The 26,931-nt window shown below is 49.8% G+C and overlaps 1 protein-coding gene across 1 annotated transcript in view; it reads left to right on the forward strand.

Moving 5' to 3' along the window:
- LOC128219204 (von Willebrand factor D and EGF domain-containing protein-like) overlaps window positions 1-26,931 on the forward strand; it is a 77,340-nt gene that overhangs the window by 30,982 nt on the left and 19,427 nt on the right. The window contains exons 23-25 of the mRNA XM_052927016.1: window positions 1,239-1,338; window positions 2,174-2,310; window positions 2,490-2,594. Of these exons, the coding sequence (XP_052782976.1) occupies window positions 1,239-1,338; window positions 2,174-2,310; window positions 2,490-2,594 (342 nt within the window). The remainder of the gene's footprint in view (window positions 1-1,238; window positions 1,339-2,173; window positions 2,311-2,489; window positions 2,595-26,931) is intronic.

A 26,931-nucleotide genomic window follows, 5' to 3' on the forward strand; every position in this document is an offset into this window, starting at 1 on the left:
TAACCCGACCCTACCTATAAAAATGCGCCGACCCTAACTATTTTTTTTTCCGTTTCTGAGCAAAAAATATTCGTTAGCGAATAGAGAGTTACGAATGGCAGATAAATGCGAATTGGACGATCAGAATTATTGTTTATATGATAAAACAAAGTCAGGCAATGACAGTAATGTAGGAAAGACTGCCATGTGCAAGAAAACACTCTGAACTTACGACAGATTTTGAAAAAAAAAAATCCCTACCTACCCTACCTAAAATTTTGGGAAGGTTTTTGGCCTTATGTCAAGAACTCATTACGTCATTTCTCGATCATTGTCAAGAGGATGTTACGAGATTCCGCGGGTTGAAAACTCCAATTGTATGTAGAATACATGGCGTCAGTTTTTGAACATTTTCATGAATTTGTAACGAGATTCCGAGAGCTGAAAATTCCCATTATGTCAAGAACACAAGCTGCAATTTCTCTAATATTGTTACGCCTCTGCTACGAGATTCCGCGGTCTGAAAACTTAGTACATCAGTACGAACATTCGGACCAAAAATATTTCCCGGTTACACAGTCCTGATACACTCACCCACACATTGAAACAAAATCGAACATCAAGGCGTTCAACCACAGCGGACTGTCATGTACATGTACATGAATTTTGAAGAAAAACTTACACAGTGTCTACGAGTTGTCAAAAACGCTCAAAATTAAATCCGTCCAGTACCTGGTGCACTACATGACACAAGTTGCATCTTGCCCGTCAGATGTCTTACATTGGAGTATTGAACGACTTTTGTACAACATGGACAAGGAAAGCAGACGACAAAAGACAACAATGTAAGCAACGTTTTACAACTCTTCACAGTTGAGTTCGTTAGACATATGAGAGTAATGACGACATCAGTAAGACTTAAAACAACATGAAAGGTTACGTCTCTTGAACTTTACCTGTTCATGGAGAAACGAATGACGTACGAAATTCGTGTGACGGTGTGACGGGGAATTGTTCCCCTGGATCAGGGTTTCGACATAACTTGTGAGCTGCATCACTAAGATACGAGTAATCCATGCGCCGAGGATTCCCAATAATCGTACAATTTTTCCCATGAGTGTACTCGACGTAGTTACGAAAAGCTTTTCATTTGGAAACGTTCCACTACATTGAGAGGAAAAATGAAAGGGTCAGTCGTCCTGTTGGCCTCTATGAACGTTCCATGTCTTAAAACTGATATTGCCTCTTTACCTCTCCAGATATCCAGCCCGGAACCCCCGGAGAGAGCCACCCCGTCACCACCCCACCCACCGCACCCCAAGGGGGTACCTATTTCAAGAGATTTGATATCTGGACATTGTAAGTAGTAGAATTATTGGAATAGGAATTTCCTTGCTTAAAAAATGTAACACAAAAATTGAAGTTTCGGTCAGAAATGGTCAATTATTTTACACAATTATAATGCATACATAATATAAACTGATCTTTTTATGCATATAATTGATAAAACATCACCAACGCTGGCCGATATTGCCACCAAGAACTTTTACTATTACGCGAGTCTTGTATTGTAAGAGCTTTCGAGTTCTATTGATTCAAGGTTAAGCTAAACAGATACAATGATTTTACCTGTATTGAAAGTGAAAGTAGATTACTTTTTTTTTATTTAAACACGATAATATTTGTTCAATTTTGGTTATGGATGGTAGGCATTTTAATAAACGGAGATCAAAACAAAGGGTTTGAAGCTAGAAGCTATTTATTATCTTTTTGAAAAAGCCATTATGTAGCGAATCAGCGCCGACAGACCTTCGTATTTTCTAAGAAACAAATGAAAGGAGTCGCTCAGTATGTGGTTTTACTAAATCTTGACATACTTTGAAGACTGAAAAACTTGCATAAATAAGCATCAGAGCGTTTGGGTTAAAGTCTTCATTTTTGACCCAAAATCATAAACAAAGGCCAAATAACGAAACTCGATTTCCTGCCAAAAGTATTCGCCTTTTTGTTGTGTTTTCGTAGGACAAAAGTTCATATGAGTTGAAAAAACTGTGTTTTTACATAGCTTAATTGTATAGTCAATTATTTAGCGTATCGTTAATATAAATTGTCTCACATCAGAACGAGTTGGGGTTTAAATAATTGTGCATGCATAGAAAATAACGTTGGTATATTTCCTTCAATTCCTTCTAAGCTCACAGAGCGGATGTCAGTGTGCTCATAATCACGCGCTGTACACGTGCGCGTGCTGTGACGTTGGCGGATGTCAGTGTCAAGCGCCAAATTCCAACCAGTGTGTGAAGTGTGGGGATACCAAGAGCTGTGGACATCGTGAGTAAATACAAATAAAAGTCTTTAAGTTTAGTGTTTATAAATGGACTCATGATAATTTGTTTTAATGTAATTGGCTCCATTTACATTTTGGATTAAAAGCAGAAGTTGACTTCTTATGTTCTTTACTATACAAAGTTTGATTTGCAACACCAATTCTACCATTTTCCTTTCCATAGCTCTGGCTGCCCCCGACAACGGTGTGGACGGCTATACGACCGCCATAAACGACTGTGAATGCAAGTTTGACCCTAGCCAGTCAAACTGTGGATGCTGCAGGGAGGGTAAGGTTTACTGCAGAAGACTTATTTCCAGGTCTTTGAAAAGTTACACGCATTGACGTAATTCACGTTATTTGAAGGGTACGTTACACATTAGTAAAATGCCCTGTGTAATACTGTTCCATGTGTATTTCAAACCATTGGCTGACTAAGTATAAGTGATATATGTTAATAGACGTGCATCAATAGAGGCAGTCTATGGAAAGGAGATATATTATTATGTCATTCAACTTGCATTTAAAGAGACTGACTAGAAATAAGAGATATATGTAGGTAGACGTGTATTAATAGAGGCAGACTAGGGAGAAACATAAGATAAGAGGTATATGTAGGAAACGCACTCCAGTGTTATTAGTATCTTTCTTTAATGTGCGTGAAGTTAGCACCGTAGCACCGTATCACCATATCACCGCGGGGATGCGGTGCTAGCACCGTATCACCATCAAAATCAATACAATAAGAGCATTAATCTCGAAGAAACATGTAAGGCTCGTTCTCGCAGAAACGAGCAAGGGGACCATAGGGACCTATGTCACTGTGTAGCCGAGACCTGGCCCTAGGTGATGGCACATGTGAATACCCTAGGATTTTAGGCAGGCTATGCGGGATAGGGACATGAACTCGACCCCCCGTGCCAATTTGGCCCATATTCAGACACTGTTATGGTGCGGATGCCTTAAAAACGAGCAAGGGGACCAATGGCACTGTATCCAAGGGTTACCTGGCGGTGTGATACATTCGGGGAAACTGTTAATACTACGAGGATTTTAGTCTGGCCCCGTCCTTAGCCCAACATTGTGCGTATATGGGCAATATCAGCCCTACTGACCCCTACCATACATGTAAGGCTCGTTCTCGCAGAAACGAGCAAGGGGACCATAGGGACCTATGTCACTGTGTAGCCGAGACCTGGCCCTAGGTGATGGCACATGTGAATACCCTAGGATTTTAGGCAGGCTATGCGGGATAGGGACATGAACTCGACCCCCCGTGCCAATTTGGCCCATATTCAGACACTGTTATGGTGCGGATGCCTTAAAAACGAGCAAGGGGACCAATGGCACTGTATCCAAGGGTTACCTGGCGGTGTGATACATTCGGGGAAACTGTTAATACTACGAGGATTTTAGTCTGGCCCCGTCCTTAGCCCAACATTGTGCGTATATGGGCAATATCAGCCCTACTGACCCCTACCATACATGTAAGGCTCGTTCTCGCAGAAACGAGCAAGGGGACCATAGGGACCTATGTCACTGTGTAGCCGAGACCTGGCCCTAGGTGATGGCACATGTGAATACCCTAGGATTTTAGGCAGGCTATGCGGGATAGGGACATGAACTCGACCCCCCGTGCCAATTTGGCCCATATTCAGACACTGTTATGGTGCGGATGCCTTAAAAACGAGCAAGGGGACCAATGGCACTGTATCCAAGGGTTACCTGGCGGTGTGATACATTCGGGGAAACTGTTAATACTACGAGGATTTTAGTCTGGCCCCGTCCTTAGCCCAACATTGTGCGTATATGGGCAATATCAGCCCTACTGACCCCTACCATACATGTAAGGCTCGTTCTCGCAGAAACGAGCAAGGGGACCATAGGGACCTATGTCACTGTGTAGCCGAGACCTGGCCCTAGGTGATGGCACATGTGAATACCCTAGGATTTTAGGCAGGCTATGCGGGATAGGGACATGAACTCGACCCCCCGTGCCAATTTGGCCCATATTCAGACACTGTTATGGTGCGGATGCCTTAAAAACGAGCAAGGGGACCAATGGCACTGTATCCAAGGGTTACCTGGCGGTGTGATACATTCGGGGAAACTGTTAATACTACGAGGATTTTAGTCTGGCCCCGTCCTTAGCCCAACATTGTGCGTATATGGGCAATATCAGCCCTACTGACCCCTACCATACATGTAAGGCTCGTTCTCGCAGAAACGAGCAAGGGGACCATAGGGACCTATGTCACTGTGTAGCCGAGACCTGGCCCTAGGTGATGGCACATGTGAATACCCTAGGATTTTAGGCAGGCTATGCGGGATAGGGACATGAACTCGACCCCCCGTGCCAATTTGGCCCATATTCAGACACTGTTATGGTGCGGATGCCTTAAAAACGAGCAAGGGGACCAATGGCACTGTATCCAAGGGTTACCTGGCGGTGTGATACATTCGGGGAAACTGTTAATACTACGAGGATTTTAGTCTGGCCCCGTCCTTAGCCCAACATTGTGCGTATATGGGCAATATCAGCCCTACTGACCCCTACCATACATGTAAGGCTCGTTCTCGCAGAAACGAGCAAGGGGACCATAGGGACCTATGTCACTGTGTAGCCGAGACCTGGCCCTAGGTGATGGCACATGTGAATACCCTAGGATTTTAGGCAGGCTATGCGGGATAGGGACATGAACTCGACCCCCCGTGCCAATTTGGCCCATATTCAGACACTGTTATGGTGCGGATGCCTTAAAAACGAGCAAGGGGACCAATGGCACTGTATCCAAGGGTTACCTGGCGGTGTGATACATTCGGGGAAACTGTTAATACTACGAGGATTTTAGTCTGGCCCCGTCCTTAGCCCAACATTGTGCGTATATGGGCAATATCAGCCCTACTGACCCCTACCATACATGTAAGGCTCGTTCTCGCAGAAACGAGCAAGGGGACCATAGGGACCTATGTCACTGTGTAGCCGAGACCTGGCCCTAGGTGATGGCACATGTGAATACCCTAGGATTTTAGGCAGGCTATGCGGGATAGGGACATGAACTCGACCCCCCGTGCCAATTTGGCCCATATTCAGACACTGTTATGGTGCGGATGCCTTAAAAACGAGCAAGGGGACCAATGGCACTGTATCCAAGGGTTACCTGGCGGTGTGATACATTCGGGGAAACTGTTAATACTACGAGGATTTTAGTCTGGCCCCGTCCTTAGCCCAACATTGTGCGTATATGGGCAATATCAGCCCTACTGACCCCTACCATACATGTAAGGCTCGTTCTCGCAGAAACGAGCAAGGGGACCATAGGGACCTATGTCACTGTGTAGCCGAGACCTGGCCCTAGGTGATGGCACATGTGAATACCCTAGGATTTTAGGCAGGCTATGCGGGATAGGGACATGAACTCGACCCCCCGTGCCAATTTGGCCCATATTCAGACACTGTTATGGTGCGGATGCCTTAAAAACGAGCAAGGGGACCAATGGCACTGTATCCAAGGGTTACCTGGCGGTGTGATACATTCGGGGAAACTGTTAATACTACGAGGATTTTAGTCTGGCCCCGTCCTTAGCCCAACATTGTGCGTATATGGGCAATATCAGCCCTACTGACCCCTACCATACATGTAAGGCTCGTTCTCGCAGAAACGAGCAAGGGGACCATAGGGACCTATGTCACTGTGTAGCCGAGACCTGGCCCTAGGTGATGGCACATGTGAATACCCTAGGATTTTAGGCAGGCTATGCGGGATAGGGACATGAACTCGACCCCCCGTGCCAATTTGGCCCATATTCAGACACTGTTATGGTGCGGATGCCTTAAAAACGAGCAAGGGGACCAATGGCACTGTATCCAAGGGTTACCTGGCGGTGTGATACATTCGGGGAAACTGTTAATACTACGAGGATTTTAGTCTGGCCCCGTCCTTAGCCCAACATTGTGCGTATATGGGCAATATCAGCCCTACTGACCCCTACCATACATGTAAGGCTCGTTCTCGCAGAAACGAGCAAGGGGACCATAGGGACCTATGTCACTGTGTAGCCGAGACCTGGCCCTAGGTGATGGCACATGTGAATACCCTAGGATTTTAGGCAGGCTATGCGGGATAGGGACATGAACTCGACCCCCCGTGCCAATTTGGCCCATATTCAGACACTGTTATGGTGCGGATGCCTTAAAAACGAGCAAGGGGACCAATGGCACTGTATCCAAGGGTTACCTGGCGGTGTGATACATTCGGGGAAACTGTTAATACTACGAGGATTTTAGTCTGGCCCCGTCCTTAGCCCAACATTGTGCGTATATGGGCAATATCAGCCCTACTGACCCCTACCATACATGTAAGGCTCGTTCTCGCAGAAACGAGCAAGGGGACCATAGGGACCTATGTCACTGTGTAGCCGAGACCTGGCCCTAGGTGATGGCACATGTGAATACCCTAGGATTTTAGGCAGGCTATGCGGGATAGGGACATGAACTCGACCCCCCGTGCCAATTTGGCCCATATTCAGACACTGTTATGGTGCGGATGCCTTAAAAACGAGCAAGGGGACCAATGGCACTGTATCCAAGGGTTACCTGGCGGTGTGATACATTCGGGGAAACTGTTAATACTACGAGGATTTTAGTCTGGCCCCGTCCTTAGCCCAACATTGTGCGTATATGGGCAATATCAGCCCTACTGACCCCTACCATACATGTAAGGCTCGTTCTCGCAGAAACGAGCAAGGGGACCATAGGGACCTATGTCACTGTGTAGCCGAGACCTGGCCCTAGGTGATGGCACATGTGAATACCCTAGGATTTTAGGCAGGCTATGCGGGATAGGGACATGAACTCGACCCCCCGTGCCAATTTGGCCCATATTCAGACACTGTTATGGTGCGGATGCCTTAAAAACGAGCAAGGGGACCAATGGCACTGTATCCAAGGGTTACCTGGCGGTGTGATACATTCGGGGAAACTGTTAATACTACGAGGATTTTAGTCTGGCCCCGTCCTTAGCCCAACATTGTGCGTATATGGGCAATATCAGCCCTACTGACCCCTACCATACATGTAAGGCTCGTTCTCGCAGAAACGAGCAAGGGGACCATAGGGACCTATGTCACTGTGTAGCCGAGACCTGGCCCTAGGTGATGGCACATGTGAATACCCTAGGATTTTAGGCAGGCTATGCGGGATAGGGACATGAACTCGACCCCCCGTGCCAATTTGGCCCATATTCAGACACTGTTATGGTGCGGATGCCTTAAAAACGAGCAAGGGGACCAATGGCACTGTATCCAAGGGTTACCTGGCGGTGTGATACATTCGGGGAAACTGTTAATACTACGAGGATTTTAGTCTGGCCCCGTCCTTAGCCCAACATTGTGCGTATATGGGCAATATCAGCCCTACTGACCCCTACCATACATGTAAGGCTCGTTCTCGCAGAAACGAGCAAGGGGACCATAGGGACCTATGTCACTGTGTAGCCGAGACCTGGCCCTAGGTGATGGCACATGTGAATACCCTAGGATTTTAGGCAGGCTATGCGGGATAGGGACATGAACTCGACCCCCCGTGCCAATTTGGCCCATATTCAGACACTGTTATGGTGCGGATGCCTTAAAAACGAGCAAGGGGACCAATGGCACTGTATCCAAGGGTTACCTGGCGGTGTGATACATTCGGGGAAACTGTTAATACTACGAGGATTTTAGTCTGGCCCCGTCCTTAGCCCAACATTGTGCGTATATGGGCAATATCAGCCCTACTGACCCCTACCATACATGTAAGGCTCGTTCTCGCAGAAACGAGCAAGGGGACCATAGGGACCTATGTCACTGTGTAGCCGAGACCTGGCCCTAGGTGATGGCACATGTGAATACCCTAGGATTTTAGGCAGGCTATGCGGGATAGGGACATGAACTCGACCCCCCGTGCCAATTTGGCCCATATTCAGACACTGTTATGGTGCGGATGCCTTAAAAACGAGCAAGGGGACCAATGGCACTGTATCCAAGGGTTACCTGGCGGTGTGATACATTCGGGGAAACTGTTAATACTACGAGGATTTTAGTCTGGCCCCGTCCTTAGCCCAACATTGTGCGTATATGGGCAATATCAGCCCTACTGACCCCTACCATACATGTAAGGCTCGTTCTCGCAGAAACGAGCAAGGGGACCATAGGGACCTATGTCACTGTGTAGCCGAGACCTGGCCCTAGGTGATGGCACATGTGAATACCCTAGGATTTTAGGCAGGCTATGCGGGATAGGGACATGAACTCGACCCCCCGTGCCAATTTGGCCCATATTCAGACACTGTTATGGTGCGGATGCCTTAAAAACGAGCAAGGGGACCAATGGCACTGTATCCAAGGGTTACCTGGCGGTGTGATACATTCGGGGAAACTGTTAATACTACGAGGATTTTAGTCTGGCCCCGTCCTTAGCCCAACATTGTGCGTATATGGGCAATATCAGCCCTACTGACCCCTACCATACATGTAAGGCTCGTTCTCGCAGAAACGAGCAAGGGGACCATAGGGACCTATGTCACTGTGTAGCCGAGACCTGGCCCTAGGTGATGGCACATGTGAATACCCTAGGATTTTAGGCAGGCTATGCGGGATAGGGACATGAACTCGACCCCCCGTGCCAATTTGGCCCATATTCAGACACTGTTATGGTGCGGATGCCTTAAAAAACGAGCAAGGGGACCAATGGCACTGTATCCAAGGGTTACCTGGCGGTGTGATACATTCGGGGAAACTGTTAATACTACGAGGATTTTAGTCTGGCCCCGTCCTTAGCCCAACATTGTGCGTATATGGGCAATATCAGCCCTACTGACCCCTACCATACATGTAAGGCTCGTTCTCGCAGAAACGAGCAAGGGGACCATAGGGACCTATGTCACTGTGTAGCCGAGACCTGGCCCTAGGTGATGGCACATGTGAATACCCTAGGATTTTAGGCAGGCTATGCGGGATAGGGACATGAACTCGACCCCCCGTGCCAATTTGGCCCATATTCAGACACTGTTATGGTGCGGATGCCTTAAAAACGAGCAAGGGGACCAATGGCACTGTATCCAAGGGTTACCTGGCGGTGTGATACATTCGGGGAAACTGTTAATACTACGAGGATTTTAGTCTGGCCCCGTCCTTAGCCCAACATTGTGCGTATATGGGCAATATCAGCCCTACTGACCCCTACCATACATGTAAGGCTCGTTCTCGCAGAAACGAGCAAGGGGACCATAGGGACCTATGTCACTGTGTAGCCGAGACCTGGCCCTAGGTGATGGCACATGTGAATACCCTAGGATTTTAGGCAGGCTATGCGGGATAGGGACATGAACTCGACCCCCCGTGCCAATTTGGCCCATATTCAGACACTGTTATGGTGCGGATGCCTTAAAAAACGAGCAAGGGGACCAATGGCACTGTATCCAAGGGTTACCTGGCGGTGTGATACATTCGGGGAAACTGTTAATACTACGAGGATTTTAGTCTGGCCCCGTCCTTAGCCCAACATTGTGCGTATATGGGCAATATCAGCCCTACTGACCCCTACCATACATGTAAGGCTCGTTCTCGCAGAAACGAGCAAGGGGACCATAGGGACCTATGTCACTGTGTAGCCGAGACCTGGCCCTAGGTGATGGCACATGTGAATACCCTAGGATTTTAGGCAGGCTATGCGGGATAGGGACATGAACTCGACCCCCCGTGCCAATTTGGCCCATATTCAGACACTGTTATGGTGCGGATGCCTTAAAAACGAGCAAGGGGACCAATGGCACTGTATCCAAGGGTTACCTGGCGGTGTGATACATTCGGGGAAACTGTTAATACTACGAGGATTTTAGTCTGGCCCCGTCCTTAGCCCAACATTGTGCGTATATGGGCAATATCAGCCCTACTGACCCCTACCATACATGTAAGGCTCGTTCTCGCAGAAACGAGCAAGGGGACCATAGGGACCTATGTCACTGTGTAGCCGAGACCTGGCCCTAGGTGATGGCACATGTGAATACCCTAGGATTTTAGGCAGGCTATGCGGGATAGGGACATGAACTCGACCCCCCGTGCCAATTTGGCCCATATTCAGACACTGTTATGGTGCGGATGCCTTAAAAACGAGCAAGGGGACCAATGGCACTGTATCCAAGGGTTACCTGGCGGTGTGATACATTCGGGGAAACTGTTAATACTACGAGGATTTTAGTCTGGCCCCGTCCTTAGCCCAACATTGTGCGTATATGGGCAATATCAGCCCTACTGACCCCTACCATACATGTAAGGCTCGTTCTCGCAGAAACGAGCAAGGGGACCATAGGGACCTATGTCACTGTGTAGCCGAGACCTGGCCCTAGGTGATGGCACATGTGAATACCCTAGGATTTTAGGCAGGCTATGCGGGATAGGGACATGAACTCGACCCCCCGTGCCAATTTGGCCCATATTCAGACACTGTTATGGTGCGGATGCCTTAAAAACGAGCAAGGGGACCAATGGCACTGTATCCAAGGGTTACCTGGCGGTGTGATACATTCGGGGAAACTGTTAATACTACGAGGATTTTAGTCTGGCCCCGTCCTTAGCCCAACATTGTGCGTATATGGGCAATATCAGCCCTACTGACCCCTACCATACATGTAAGGCTCGTTCTCGCAGAAACGAGCAAGGGGACCATAGGGACCTATGTCACTGTGTAGCCGAGACCTGGCCCTAGGTGATGGCACATGTGAATACCCTAGGATTTTAGGCAGGCTATGCGGGATAGGGACATGAACTCGACCCCCCGTGCCAATTTGGCCCATATTCAGACACTGTTATGGTGCGGATGCCTTAAAAAACGAGCAAGGGGACCAATGGCACTGTATCCAAGGGTTACCTGGCGGTGTGATACATTCGGGGAAACTGTTAATACTACGAGGATTTTAGTCTGGCCCCGTCCTTAGCCCAACATTGTGCGTATATGGGCAATATCAGCCCTACTGACCCCTACCATACATGTAAGGCTCGTTCTCGCAGAAACGAGCAAGGGGACCATAGGGACCTATGTCACTGTGTAGCCGAGACCTGGCCCTAGGTGATGGCACATGTGAATACCCTAGGATTTTAGGCAGGCTATGCGGGATAGGGACATGAACTCGACCCCCGTGCCAATTTGGCCCATATTCAGACACTGTTATGGTGCGGATGCCTTAAAAACGAGCAAGGGGACCAATGGCACTGTATCCAAGGGTTACCTGGCGGTGTGATACATTCGGGGAAACTGTTAATACTACGAGGATTTTAGTCTGGCCCCGTCCTTAGCCCAACATTGTGCGTATATGGGCAATATCAGCCCTACTGACCCCTACCATACATGTAAGGCTCGTTCTCGCAGAAACGAGCAAGGGGACCATAGGGACCTATGTCACTGTGTAGCCGAGACCTGGCCCTAGGTGATGGCACATGTGAATACCCTAGGATTTTAGGCAGGCTATGCGGGATAGGGACATGAACTCGACCCCCCGTGCCAATTTGGCCCATATTCAGACACTGTTATGGTGCGGATGCCTTAAAAACGAGCAAGGGGACCAATGGCACTGTATCCAAGGGTTACCTGGCGGTGTGATACATTCGGGGAAACTGTTAATACTACGAGGATTTTAGTCTGGCCCCGTCCTTAGCCCAACATTGTGCGTATATGGGCAATATCAGCCCTACTGACCCCTACCATACATGTAAGGCTCGTTCTCGCAGAAACGAGCAAGGGGACCATAGGGACCTATGTCACTGTGTAGCCGAGACCTGGCCCTAGGTGATGGCACATGTGAATACCCTAGGATTTTAGGCAGGCTATGCGGGATAGGGACATGAACTCGACCCCCCGTGCCAATTTGGCCCATATTCAGACACTGTTATGGTGCGGATGCCTTAAAAACGAGCAAGGGGACCAATGGCACTGTATCCAAGGGTTACCTGGCGGTGTGATACATTCGGGGAAACTGTTAATACTACGAGGATTTTAGTCTGGCCCCGTCCTTAGCCCAACATTGTGCGTATATGGGCAATATCAGCCCTACTGACCCCTACCATACATGTAAGGCTCGTTCTCGCAGAAACGAGCAAGGGGACCATAGGGACCTATGTCACTGTGTAGCCGAGACCTGGCCCTAGGTGATGGCACATGTGAATACCCTAGGATTTTAGGCAGGCTATGCGGGATAGGGACATGAACTCGACCCCCCGTGCCAATTTGGCCCATATTCAGACACTGTTATGGTGCGGATGCCTTAAAAACGAGCAAGGGGACCAATGGCACTGTATCCAAGGGTTACCTGGCGGTGTGATACATTCGGGGAAACTGTTAATACTACGAGGATTTTAGTCTGGCCCCGTCCTTAGCCCAACATTGTGCGTATATGGGCAATATCAGCCCTACTGACCCCTACCATACATGTAAGGCTCGTTCTCGCAGAAACGAGCAAGGGGACCATAGGGACCTATGTCACTGTGTAGCCGAGACCTGGCCCTAGGTGATGGCACATGTGAATACCCTAGGATTTTAGGCAGGCTATGCGGGATAGGGACATGAACTCGACCCCCCGTGCCAATTTGGCCCATATTCAGACACTGTTATGGTGCGGATGCCTTAAAAACGAGCAAGGGGACCAATGGCACTGTATCCAAGGGTTACCTGGCGGTGTGATACATTCGGGGAAACTGTTAATACTACGAGGATTTTAGTCTGGCCCCGTCCTTAGCCCAACATTGTGCGTATATGGGCAATATCAGCCCTACTGACCCCTACCATACATGTAAGGCTCGTTCTCGCAGAAACGAGCAAGGGGACCATAGGGACCTATGTCACTGTGTAGCCGAGACCTGGCCCTAGGTGATGGCACATGTGAATACCCTAGGATTTTAGGCAGGCTATGCGGGATAGGGACATGAACTCGACCCCCCGTGCCAATTTGGCCCATATTCAGACACTGTTATGGTGCGGATGCCTTAAAAACGAGCAAGGGGACCAATGGCACTGTATCCAAGGGTTACCTGGCGGTGTGATACATTCGGGGAAACTGTTAATACTACGAGGATTTTAGTCTGGCCCCGTCCTTAGCCCAACATTGTGCGTATATGGGCAATATCAGCCCTACTGACCCCTACCATACATGTAAGGCTCGTTCTCGCAGAAACGAGCAAGGGGACCATAGGGACCTATGTCACTGTGTAGCCGAGACCTGGCCCTAGGTGATGGCACATGTGAATACCCTAGGATTTTAGGCAGGCTATGCGGGATAGGGACATGAACTCGACCCCCCGTGCCAATTTGGCCCATATTCAGACACTGTTATGGTGCGGATGCCTTAAAAACGAGCAAGGGGACCAATGGCACTGTATCCAAGGGTTACCTGGCGGTGTGATACATTCGGGGAAACTGTTAATACTACGAGGATTTTAGTCTGGCCCCGTCCTTAGCCCAACATTGTGCGTATATGGGCAATATCAGCCCTACTGACCCCTACCATACATGTAAGGCTCGTTCTCGCAGAAACGAGCAAGGGGACCATAGGGACCTATGTCACTGTGTAGCCGAGACCTGGCCCTAGGTGATGGCACATGTGAATACCCTAGGATTTTAGGCAGGCTATGCGGGATAGGGACATGAACTCGACCCCCCGTGCCAATTTGGCCCATATTCAGACACTGTTATGGTGCGGATGCCTTAAAAACGAGCAAGGGGACCAATGGCACTGTATCCAAGGGTTACCTGGCGGTGTGATACATTCGGGGAAACTGTTAATACTACGAGGATTTTAGTCTGGCCCCGTCCTTAGCCCAACATTGTGCGTATATGGGCAATATCAGCCCTACTGACCCCTACCATACATGTAAGGCTCGTTCTCGCAGAAACGAGCAAGGGGACCATAGGGACCTATGTCACTGTGTAGCCGAGACCTGGCCCTAGGTGATGGCACATGTGAATACCCTAGGATTTTAGGCAGGCTATGCGGGATAGGGACATGAACTCGACCCCCCGTGCCAATTTGGCCCATATTCAGACACTGTTATGGTGCGGATGCCTTAAAAACGAGCAAGGGGACCAATGGCACTGTATCCAAGGGTTACCTGGCGGTGTGATACATTCGGGGAAACTGTTAATACTACGAGGATTTTAGTCTGGCCCCGTCCTTAGCCCAACATTGTGCGTATATGGGCAATATCAGCCCTACTGACCCCTACCATACATGTAAGGCTCGTTCTCGCAGAAACGAGCAAGGGGACCATAGGGACCTATGTCACTGTGTAGCCGAGACCTGGCCCTAGGTGATGGCACATGTGAATACCCTAGGATTTTAGGCAGGCTATGCGGGATAGGGACATGAACTCGACCCCCCGTGCCAATTTGGCCCATATTCAGACACTGTTATGGTGCGGATGCCTTAAAAACGAGCAAGGGGACCAATGGCACTGTATCCAAGGGTTACCTGGCGGTGTGATACATTCGGGGAAACTGTTAATACTACGAGGATTTTAGTCTGGCCCCGTCCTTAGCCCAACATTGTGCGTATATGGGCAATATCAGCCCTACTGACCCCTACCATACATGTAAGGCTCGTTCTCGCAGAAACGAGCAAGGGGACCATAGGGACCTATGTCACTGTGTAGCCGAGACCTGGCCCTAGGTGATGGCACATGTGAATACCCTAGGATTTTAGGCAGGCTATGCGGGATAGGGACATGAACTCGACCCCCCGTGCCAATTTGGCCCATATTCAGACACTGTTATGGTGCGGATGCCTTAAAAACGAGCAAGGGGACCAATGGCACTGTATCCAAGGGTTACCTGGCGGTGTGATACATTCGGGGAAACTGTTAATACTACGAGGATTTTAGTCTGGCCCCGTCCTTAGCCCAACATTGTGCGTATATGGGCAATATCAGCCCTACTGACCCCTACCATACATGTAAGGCTCGTTCTCGCAGAAACGAGCAAGGGGACCATAGGGACCTATGTCACTGTGTAGCCGAGACCTGGCCCTAGGTGATGGCACATGTGAATACCCTAGGATTTTAGGCAGGCTATGCGGGATAGGGACATGAACTCGACCCCCCGTGCCAATTTGGCCCATATTCAGACACTGTTATGGTGCGGATGCCTTAAAAACGAGCAAGGGGACCAATGGCACTGTATCCAAGGGTTACCTGGCGGTGTGATACATTCGGGGAAACTGTTAATACTACGAGGATTTTAGTCTGGCCCCGTCCTTAGCCCAACATTGTGCGTATATGGGCAATATCAGCCCTACTGACCCCTACCATACATGTAAGGCTCGTTCTCGCAGAAACGAGCAAGGGGACCATAGGGACCTATGTCACTGTGTAGCCGAGACCTGGCCCTAGGTGATGGCACATGTGAATACCCTAGGATTTTAGGCAGGCTATGCGGGATAGGGACATGAACTCGACCCCCCGTGCCAATTTGGCCCATATTCAGACACTGTTATGGTGCGGATGCCTTAAAAACGAGCAAGGGGACCAATGGCACTGTATCCAAGGGTTACCTGGCGGTGTGATACATTCGGGGAAACTGTTAATACTACGAGGATTTTAGTCTGGCCCCGTCCTTAGCCCAACATTGTGCGTATATGGGCAATATCAGCCCTACTGACCCCTACCATACATGTAAGGCTCGTTCTCGCAGAAACGAGCAAGGGGACCATAGGGACCTATGTCACTGTGTAGCCGAGACCTGGCCCTAGGTGATGGCACATGTGAATACCCTAGGATTTTAGGCAGGCTATGCGGGATAGGGACATGAACTCGACCCCCCGTGCCAATTTGGCCCATATTCAGACACTGTTATGGTGCGGATGCCTTAAAAACGAGCAAGGGGACCAATGGCACTGTATCCAAGGGTTACCTGGCGGTGTGATACATTCGGGGAAACTGTTAATACTACGAGGATTTTAGTCTGGCCCCGTCCTTAGCCCAACATTGTGCGTATATGGGCAATATCAGCCCTACTGACCCCTACCATACATGTAAGGCTCGTTCTCGCAGAAACGAGCAAGGGGACCATAGGGACCTATGTCACTGTGTAGCCGAGACCTGGCCCTAGGTGATGGCACATGTGAATACCCTAGGATTTTAGGCAGGCTATGCGGGATAGGGACATGAACTCGACCCCCCGTGCCAATTTGGCCCATATTCAGACACTGTTATGGTGCGGATGCCTTAAAAACGAGCAAGGGGACCAATGGCACTGTATCCAAGGGTTACCTGGCGGTGTGATACATTCGGGGAAACTGTTAATACTACGAGGATTTTAGTCTGGCCCCGTCCTTAGCCCAACATTGTGCGTATATGGGCAATATCAGCCCTACTGACCCCTACCATACATGTAAGGCTCGTTCTCGCAGAAACGAGCAAGGGGACCATAGGGACCTATGTCACTGTGTAGCCGAGACCTGGCCCTAGGTGATGGCACATGTGAATACCCTAGGATTTTAGGCAGGCTATGCGGGATAGGGACATGAACTCGACCCCCCGTGCCAATTTGGCCCATATTCAGACACTGTTATGGTGCGGATGCCTTAAAAACGAGCAAGGGGACCAATGGCACTGTATCCAAGGGTTACCTGGCGGTGTGATACATTCGGGGAAACTGTTAATACTACGAGGATTTTAGTCTGGCCCCGTCCTTAGCCCAACATTGTGCGTATATGGGCAATATCAGCCCTACTGACCCCTACCATACATGTAAGGCTCGTTCTCGCAGAAACGAGCAAGGGGACCATAGGGACCTATGTCACTGTGTAGCCGAGACCTGGCCCTAGGTGATGGCACATGTGAATACCCTAGGATTTTAGGCAGGCTATGCGGGATAGGGACATGAACTCGACCCCCCGTGCCAATTTGGCCCATATTCAGACACTGTTATGGTGCGGATGCCTTAAAAACGAGCAAGGGGACCAATGGCACTGTATCCAAGGGTTACCTGGCGGTGTGATACATTCGGGGAAACTGTTAATACTACGAGGATTTTAGTCTGGCCCGTCCTTAGCCCAACATTGTGCGTATATGGGCAATATCAGCCCTACTGACCCCTACCATACATGTAAGGCTCGTTCTCGCAGAAACGAGCAAGGGGACCATAGGGACCTATGTCACTGTGTAGCCGAGACCTGGCCCTAGGTGATGGCACATGTGAATACCCTAGGATTTTAGGCAGGCTATGCGGGATAGGGACATGAACTCGACCCCCCGTGCCAATTTGGCCCATATTCAGACACTGTTATGGTGCGGATGCCTTAAAAACGAGCAAGGGGACCAATGGCACTGTATCCAAGGGTTACCTGGCGGTGTGATACATTCGGGGAAACTGTTAATACTACGAGGATTTTAGTCTGGCCCCGTCCTTAGCCCAACATTGTGCGTATATGGGCAATATCAGCCCTACTGACCCCTACCATACATGTAAGGCTCGTTCTCGCAGAAACGAGCAAGGGGACCATAGGGACCTATGTCACTGTGTAGCCGAGACCTGGCCCTAGGTGATGGCACATGTGAATACCCTAGGATTTTAGGCAGGCTATGCGGGATAGGGACATGAACTCGACCCCCCGTGCCAATTTGGCCCATATTCAGACACTGTTATGGTGCGGATGCCTTAAAAACGAGCAAGGGGACCAATGGCACTGTATCCAAGGGTTACCTGGCGGTGTGATACATTCGGGGAAACTGTTAATACTACGAGGATTTTAGTCTGGCCCCGTCCTTAGCCCAACATTGTGCGTATATGGGCAATATCAGCCCTACTGACCCCTACCATACATGTAAGGCTCGTTCTCGCAGAAACGAGCAAGGGGACCATAGGGACCTATGTCACTGTGTAGCCGAGACCTGGCCCTAGGTGATGGCACATGTGAATACCCTAGGATTTTAGGCAGGCTATGCGGGATAGGGACATGAACTCGACCCCCCGTGCCAATTTGGCCCATATTCAGACACTGTTATGGTGCGGATGCCTTAAAAACGAGCAAGGGGACCAATGGCACTGTATCCAAGGGTTACCTGGCGGTGTGATACATTCGGGGAAACTGTTAATACTACGAGGATTTTAGTCTGGCCCCGTCCTTAGCCCAACATTGTGCGTATATGGGCAATATCAGCCCTACTGACCCCTACCATACATGTAAGGCTCGTTCTCGCAGAAACGAGCAAGGGGACCATAGGGACCTATGTCACTGTGTAGCCGAGACCTGGCCCTAGGTGATGGCACATGTGAATACCCTAGGATTTTAGGCAGGCTATGCGGGATAGGGACATGAACTCGACCCCCCGTGCCAATTTGGCCCATATTCAGACACTGTTATGGTGCGGATGCCTTAAAAACGAGCAAGGGGACCAATGGCACTGTATCCAAGGGTTACCTGGCGGTGTGATACATTCGGGGAAACTGTTAATACTACGAGGATTTTAGTCTGGCCCCGTCCTTAGCCCAACATTGTGCGTGTATGGGCAATATCAGCCCTACTGACCCCTACCATACATGTAAGGCTCGTTCTCGCAGAAACGAGCAAGGGGACCATAGGGACCTATGTCACTGTGTAGCCGAGACCTGGCCCTAGGTGATGGCACATGTGAATACCCTAGGATTTTAGGCAGGCTATGCGGGATAGGGACATGAACTCGACCCCCCCGTGCCAATTTGGCCCATATTCAGACACTGTTATGGTGCGGATGCCTTAAAAACGAGCAAGGGGACCAATGGCACTGTATCCAAGGGTTACCTGGCGGTGTGATACATTCGGGGAAACTGTTAATACTACGAGGATTTTAGTCTGGCCCCGTCCTTAGCCCAACATTGTGCGTATATGGGCAATATAAGCCCTACTGACCCCTACCATACATGTAAGGCTCGTTCTCGCAGAAACGAGCAAGGGGACCATAGGGACCTATGTCACTGTGTAGCCGAGACCTGGCCCTAGGTGATGGCACATGTGAATACCCTAGGATTTTAGGCAGGCTATGCGGGATAGGGACATGAACTCGATCCCCCATGCCAATTTGGCCCATATTCAGACACTGTTATGGTGCGGATGCCTTAAAAACGAGCAAGGGGACCAATGGCACTGTATCCAAGGGTTACCTGGCGGTGTGATACATTCGGGGAAACTGTTAATACTACGAGGATTTTAGTCTGGCCCCGTCCTTAGCCCAACATTGTGCGTATATGGGCAATATAAGCCCTACTGACCCCTACCATACATGTAAGGCTCGTTCTCGCAGAAACGAGCAAGGGGACCATAGGGACCTATGTCACTGTGTAGCCGAGACCTGGCCCTAGGTGATGGCACATGTGAATACCCTAGGATTTTAGGCAGGCTATGCGGGATAGGGACATGAACTCGATCCCCCATGCCAATTTGGCCCATATTCAGACACTGTTATGGTGCGGATGCCTTAAAAACGAGCAAGGGGACCAATGGCACTGTATCCAAGGGTTACCTGGCGGTGTGATACATTCGGGGAAACTGTTAATACTACGAGGATTTTAGTCTGGCCCCGTCCTTAGCCCAACATTGTGCGTATATGGGCAATATAAGCCCTACTGACCCCTACCATACATGTAAGGCTCGTTCTCGCAGAAACGAGCAAGGGGACCATAGGGACCTATGTCACTGTGTAGCCGAGACCTGGCCCTAGGTGATGGCACATGTGAATACCCTAGGATTTTAGGCAGGCTATGCGGGATAGGGACATGAACTCGATCCCCCGCCAATTTGGCCCATATTCAGACACTGTTATGGTGCGGATGCCTTAAAAACGAGCAAGGGGACCAATGGCACTGTATCCAAGGGTTACCTGGCGGTGTGATACATTCGGGGAAACTGTTAATACTACGAGGATTTTAGTCTGGCCCCGTCCTTAGCCCAACATTGTGCGTATATGGGCAATATAAGCCCTACTGACCCCTACCATACATGTAAGGCTCGTTCTCGCAGAAACGAGCAAGGGGACCATAGGGACCTATGTCACTGTGTAGCCGAGACCTGGCCCTAGGTGATGGCACATGTGAATACCCTAGGATTTTAGGCAGGCTATGCGGGATAGGGACATGAACTCGATCCCCATGCCAATTTGGCCCATATTCAGACACTGTTATGGTGCGGATGCCTTAAAAACGAGCAAGGGGACCAATGGCACTGTATCCAAGGGTTACCTGGCGGTGTGATACATTCGGGGAAACTGTTAATACTACGAGGATTTTAGTCTGGCCCCGTCCTTAGCCCAACATTGTGCGTATATGGGCAATATAAGCCCTACTGACCCCTACCATACATGTAAGGCTCGTTCTCGCAGAAACGAGCAAGGGGACCATAGGGACCTATGTCACTGTGTAGCCGAGACCTGGCCCTAGGTGATGGCACATGTGAATACCCTAGGATTTTAGGCAGGCTATGCGGGATAGGGACATGAACTCGATCCCCCATGCCAATTTGGCCCATATTCAGACACTGTTATGGTGCGGATGCCTTAAAAACGAGCAAGGGGACCAATGGCACTGTATCCAAGGGTTACCTGGCGGTGTGATACATTCGGGGAAACTGTTAATACTACGAGGATTTTAGTCTGGCCCCGTCCTTAGCCCAACATTGTGCGTATATGGGCAATATAAGCCCTACTGACCCCTACCATACATGTAAGGCTCGTTCTCGCAGAAACGAGCAAGGGGACCATAGGGACCTATGTCACTGTGTAGCCGAGACCTGGCCCTAGGTGATGGCACATGTGAATACCCTAGGATTTTAGGCAGGCTATGCGGGATAGGGACATGAACTCGATCCCCCATGCCAATTTGGCCCATATTCAGACACTGTTATGGTGCGGATGCCTTAAAAACGAGCAAGGGGACCAATGGCACTGTATCCAAGGGTTACCTGGCGGTGTGATACATTCGGGGAAACTGTTAATACTACGAGGATTTTAGTCTGGCCCCGTCCTTAGCCCAACATTGTGCGTATATGGGCAATATAAGCCCTACTGACCCCTACCATACATGTAAGGCTCGTTCTCGCAGAAACGAGCAAGGGGACCATAGGGACCTATGTCACTGTGTAGCCGAGACCTGGCCCTAGGTGATGGCACATGTGAATACCCTAGGATTTTAGGCAGGCTATGCGGGATAGGGACATGAACTCGATCCCCCTGCCAATTTGGCCCATATTCAGACACTGTTATGGTGCGGATGCCTTAAAAACGAGCAAGGGGACCAATGGCACTGTATCCAAGGGTTACCTGGCGGTGTGATACATTCGGGGAAACTGTTAATACTACGAGGATTTTAGTCTGGCCCCGTCCTTAGCCCAACATTGTGCGTATATGGGCAATATAAGCCCTACTGACCCCTACCATACATGTAAGGCTCGTTCTCGCAGAAACGAGCAAGGGGACCATAGGGACCTATGTCACTGTGTAGCCGAGACCTGGCCCTAGGTGATGGCACATGTGAATACCCTAGGATTTTAGGCAGGCTATGCGGGATAGGGACATGAACTCGATCCCCCATGCCAATTTGGCCCATATTCAGACACTGTTATGGTGCGGATGCCTTAAAAACGAGCAAGGGGACCAATGGCACTGTATCCAAGGGTTACCTGGCGGTGTGATACATTCGGGGAAACTGTTAATACTACGAGGATTTTAGTCTGGCCCCGTCCTTAGCCCAACATTGTGCGTATATGGGCAATATAAGCCCTACTGACCCCTACCATACATGTAAGGCTCGTTCTCGCAGAAACGAGCAAGGGGACCATAGGGACCTATGTCACTGTGTAGCCGAGACCTGGCCCTAGGTGATGGCACATGTGAATACCCTAGGATTTTAGGCAGGCTATGCGGGATAGGGACATGAACTCGATCCCCCATGCCAATTTGGCCCATATTCAGACACTGTTATGGTGCGGATGCCTTAAAAACGAGCAAGGGGACCAATGGCACTGTATCCAAGGGTTACCTGGCGGTGTGATACATTCGGGGAAACTGTTAATACTACGAGGATTTTAGTCTGGCCCCGTCCTTAGCCCAACATTGTGCGTATATGGGCAATATAAGCCCTACTGACCCCTACCATACATGTAAGGCTCGTTCTCGCAGAAACGAGCAAGGGGACCATAGGGACCTATGTCACTGTGTAGCCGAGACCTGGCCCTAGGTGATGGCACATGTGAATACCCTAGGATTTTAGGCAGGCTATGCGGGATAGGGACATGAACTCGATCCCCCATGCCAATTTGGCCCATATTCAGACACTGTTATGGTGCGGATGCCTTAAAAACGAGCAAGGGGACCAATGGCACTGTATCCAAGGGTTACCTGGCGGTGTGATACATTCGGGGAAACTGTTAATACTACGAGGATTTTAGTCTGGCCCCGTCCTTAGCCCAACATTGTGCGTATATGGGCAATATAAGCCCTACTGACCCCTACCATACATGTAAGGCTCGTTCTCGCAGAAACGAGCAAGGGGACCATAGGGACCTATGTCACTGTGTAGCCGAGACCTGGCCCTAGGTGATGGCACATGTGAATACCCTAGGATTTTAGGCAGGCTATGCGGGATAGGGACATGAACTCGATCCCCCATGCCAATTTGGCCCATATTCAGACACTGTTATGGTGCGGATGCCTTAAAAACGAGCAAGGGGACCAATGGCACTGTATCCAAGGGTTACCTGGCGGTGTGATACATTCGGGGAAACTGTTAATACTACGAGGATTTTAGTCTGGCCCCGTCCTTAGCCCAACATTGTGCGTATATGGGCAATATAAGCCCTACTGACCCCTACCATACATGTAAGGCTCGTTCTCGCAGAAACGAGCAAGGGGACCATAGGGACCTATGTCACTGTGTAGCCGAGACCTGGCCCTAGGTGATGGCACATGTGAATACCCTAGGATTTTAGGCAGGCTATGCGGGATAGGGACATGAACTCGATCCCCCATGCCAATTTGGCCCATATTCAGACACTGTTATGGTGCGGATGCCTTAAAAACGAGCAAGGGGACCAATGGCACTGTATCCAAGGGTTACCTGGCGGTGTGATACATTCGGGGAAACTGTTAATACTACGAGGATTTTAGTCTGGCCCCGTCCTTAGCCCAACATTGTGCGTATATGGGCAATATAGCCCTACTGACCCCTACCATACATGTAAGGCTCGTTCTCGCAGAAACGAGCAAGGGGACCATAGGGACCTATGTCACTGTGTAGCCGAGACCTGGCCCTAGGTGATGGCACATGTGAATACCCTAGGATTTTAGGCAGGCTATGCGGGATAGGGACATGAACTCGATCCCCCATGCCAATTTGGCCCATATTCAGACACTGTTATGGTGCGGATGCCTTAAAAACGAGCAAGGGGACCAATGGCACTGTATCCAAGGGTTACCTGGCGGTGTGATACATTCGGGGAAACTGTTAATACTACGAGGATTTTAGTCTGGCCCCGTCCTTAGCCCAACATTGTGCGTATATGGGCAATATAAGCCCTACTGACCCCTACCATACATGTAAGGCTCGTTCTCGCAGAAACGAGCAAGGGGACCATAGGGACCTATGTCACTGTGTAGCCGAGACCTGGCCCTAGGTGATGGCACATGTGAATACCCTAGGATTTTAGGCAGGCTATGCGGGATAGGGACATGAACTCGATCCCCCTGCCAATTTGGCCCATATTCAGACACTGTTATGGTGCGGATGCCTTAAAAACGAGCAAGGGGACCAATGGCACTGTATCCAAGGGTTACCTGGCGGTGTGATACATTCGGGGAAACTGTTAATACTACGAGGATTTTAGTCTGGCCCCGTCCTTAGCCCAACATTGTGCGTATATGGGCAATATAAGCCCTACTGACCCCTACCATACATGTAAGGCTCGTTCTCGCAGAAACGAGCAAGGGGACCATAGGGACCTATGTCACTGTGTAGCCGAGACCTGGCCCTAGGTGATGGCACATGTGAATACCCTAGGATTTTAGGCAGGCTATGCGGGATAGGGACATGAACTCGATCCCCCATGCCAATTTGGCCCATATTCAGACACTGTTATGGTGCGGATGCCTTAAAAACGAGCAAGGGGACCAATGGCACTGTATCCAAGGGTTACCTGGCGGTGTGATACATTCGGGGAAACTGTTAATACTACGAGGATTTTAGTCTGGCCCCGTCCTTAGCCCAACATTGTGCGTATATGGGCAATATAAGCCCTACTGACCCCTACCATACATGTAAGGCTCGTTCTCGCAGAAACGAGCAAGGGGACCATAGGGACCTATGTCACTGTGTAGCCGAGACCTGGCCCTAGGTGATGGCACATGTGAATACCCTAGGATTTTAGGCAGGCTATGCGGGATAGGGACATGAACTCGATCCCCCATGCCAATTTGGCCCATATTCAGACACTGTTATGGTGCGGATGCCTTAAAAACGAGCAAGGGGACCAATGGCACTGTATCCAAGGGTTACCTGGCGGTGTGATACATTCGGGGAAACTGTTAATACTACGAGGATTTTAGTCTGGCCCCGTCCTTAGCCCAACATTGTGCGTATATGGGCAATATAAGCCCTACTGACCCCTACCATACATGTAAGGCTCGTTCTCGCAGAAACGAGCAAGGGGACCATAGGGACCTATGTCACTGTGTAGCCGAGACCTGGCCCTAGGTGATGGCACATGTGAATACCCTAGGATTTTAGGCAGGCTATGCGGGATAGGGACATGAACTCGATCCCCCATGCCAATTTGGCCCATATTCAGACACTGTTATGGTGCGGATGCCTTAAAAACGAGCAAGGGGACCAATGGCACTGTATCCAAGGGTTACCTGGCGGTGTGATACATTCGGGGAAACTGTTAATACTACGAGGATTTTAGTCTGGCCCCGTCCTTAGCCCAACATTGTGCGTATATGGGCAATATAAGCCCTACTGACCCCTACCATACATGTAAGGCTCGTTCTCGCAGAAACGAGCAAGGGGACCATAGGGACCTATGTCACTGTGTAGCCGAGACCTGGCCCTAGGTGATGGCACATGTGAATACCCTAGGATTTTAGGCAGGCTATGCGGGATAGGGACATGAACTCGATCCCCCATGCCAATTTGGCCCATATTCAGACACTGTTATGGTGCGGATGCCTTAAAAACGAGCAAGGGGACCAATGGCACTGTATCCAAGGGTTACCTGGCGGTGTGATACATTCGGGGAAACTGTTAATACTACGAGGATTTTAGTCTGGCCCCGTCCTTAGCCCAACATTGTGCGTATATGGGCAATATAAGCCCTACTGACCCCTACCATACATGTAAGGCTCGTTCTCGCAGAAACGAGCAAGGGGACCATAGGGACCTATGTCACTGTGTAGCCGAGACCTGGCCCTAGGTGATGGCACATGTGAATACCCTAGGATTTTAGGCAGGCTATGCGGGATAGGGACATGAACTCGATCCCCATGCCAATTTGGCCCATATTCAGACACTGTTATGGTGCGGATGCCTTAAAAACGAGCAAGGGGACCAATGGCACTGTATCCAAGGGTTACCTGGCGGTGTGATACATTCGGGGAAACTGTTAATACTACGAGGATTTTAGTCTGGCCCCGTCCTTAGCCCAACATTGTGCGTATATGGGCAATATAAGCCCTACTGACCCCTACCATACATGTAAGGCTCGTTCTCGCAGAAACGAGCAAGGGGACCATAGGGACCTATGTCACTGTGTAGCCGAGACCTGGCCCTAGGTGATGGCACATGTGAATACCCTAGGATTTTAGGCAGGCTATGCGGGATAGGGACATGAACTCGATCCCCCTGCCAATTTGGCCCATATTCAGACACTGTTATGGTGCGGATGCCTTAAAAACGAGCAAGGGGACCAATGGCACTGTATCCAAGGGTTACCTGGCGGTGTGATACATTCGGGGAAACTGTTAATACTACGAGGATTTTAGTCTGGCCCCGTCCTTAGCCCAACATTGTGCGTATATGGGCAATATAAGCCCTACTGACCCCTACCATACATGTAAGGCTCGTTCTCGCAGAAACGAGCAAGGGGACCATAGGGACCTATGTCACTGTGTAGCCGAGACCTGGCCCTAGGTGATGGCACATGTGAATACCCTAGGATTTTAGGCAGGCTATGCGGGATAGGGACATGAACTCGATCCCCCATGCCAATTTGGCCCATATTCAGACACTGTTATGGTGCGGATGCCTTAAAAACGAGCAAGGGGACCAATGGCACTGTATCCAAGGGTTACCTGGCGGTGTGATACATTCGGGGAAACTGTTAATACTACGAGGATTTTAGTCTGGCCCCGTCCTTAGCCCAACATTGTGCGTATATGGGCAATATAAGCCCTACTGACCCCTACCATACATGTAAGGCTCGTTCTCGCAGAAACGAGCAAGGGGACCATAGGGACCTATGTCACTGTGTAGCCGAGACCTGGCCCTAGGTGATGGCACATGTGAATACCCTAGGATTTTAGGCAGGCTATGCGGGATAGGGACATGAACTCGATCCCCCGCCAATTTGGCCCATATTCAG

Source organism: Mya arenaria, chromosome 15, assembly GCF_026914265.1.
Source record: "Mya arenaria isolate MELC-2E11 chromosome 15, ASM2691426v1".
In the NCBI taxonomy this organism is placed as follows: Eukaryota; Metazoa; Mollusca; class Bivalvia; order Myida; family Myidae; genus Mya; species Mya arenaria.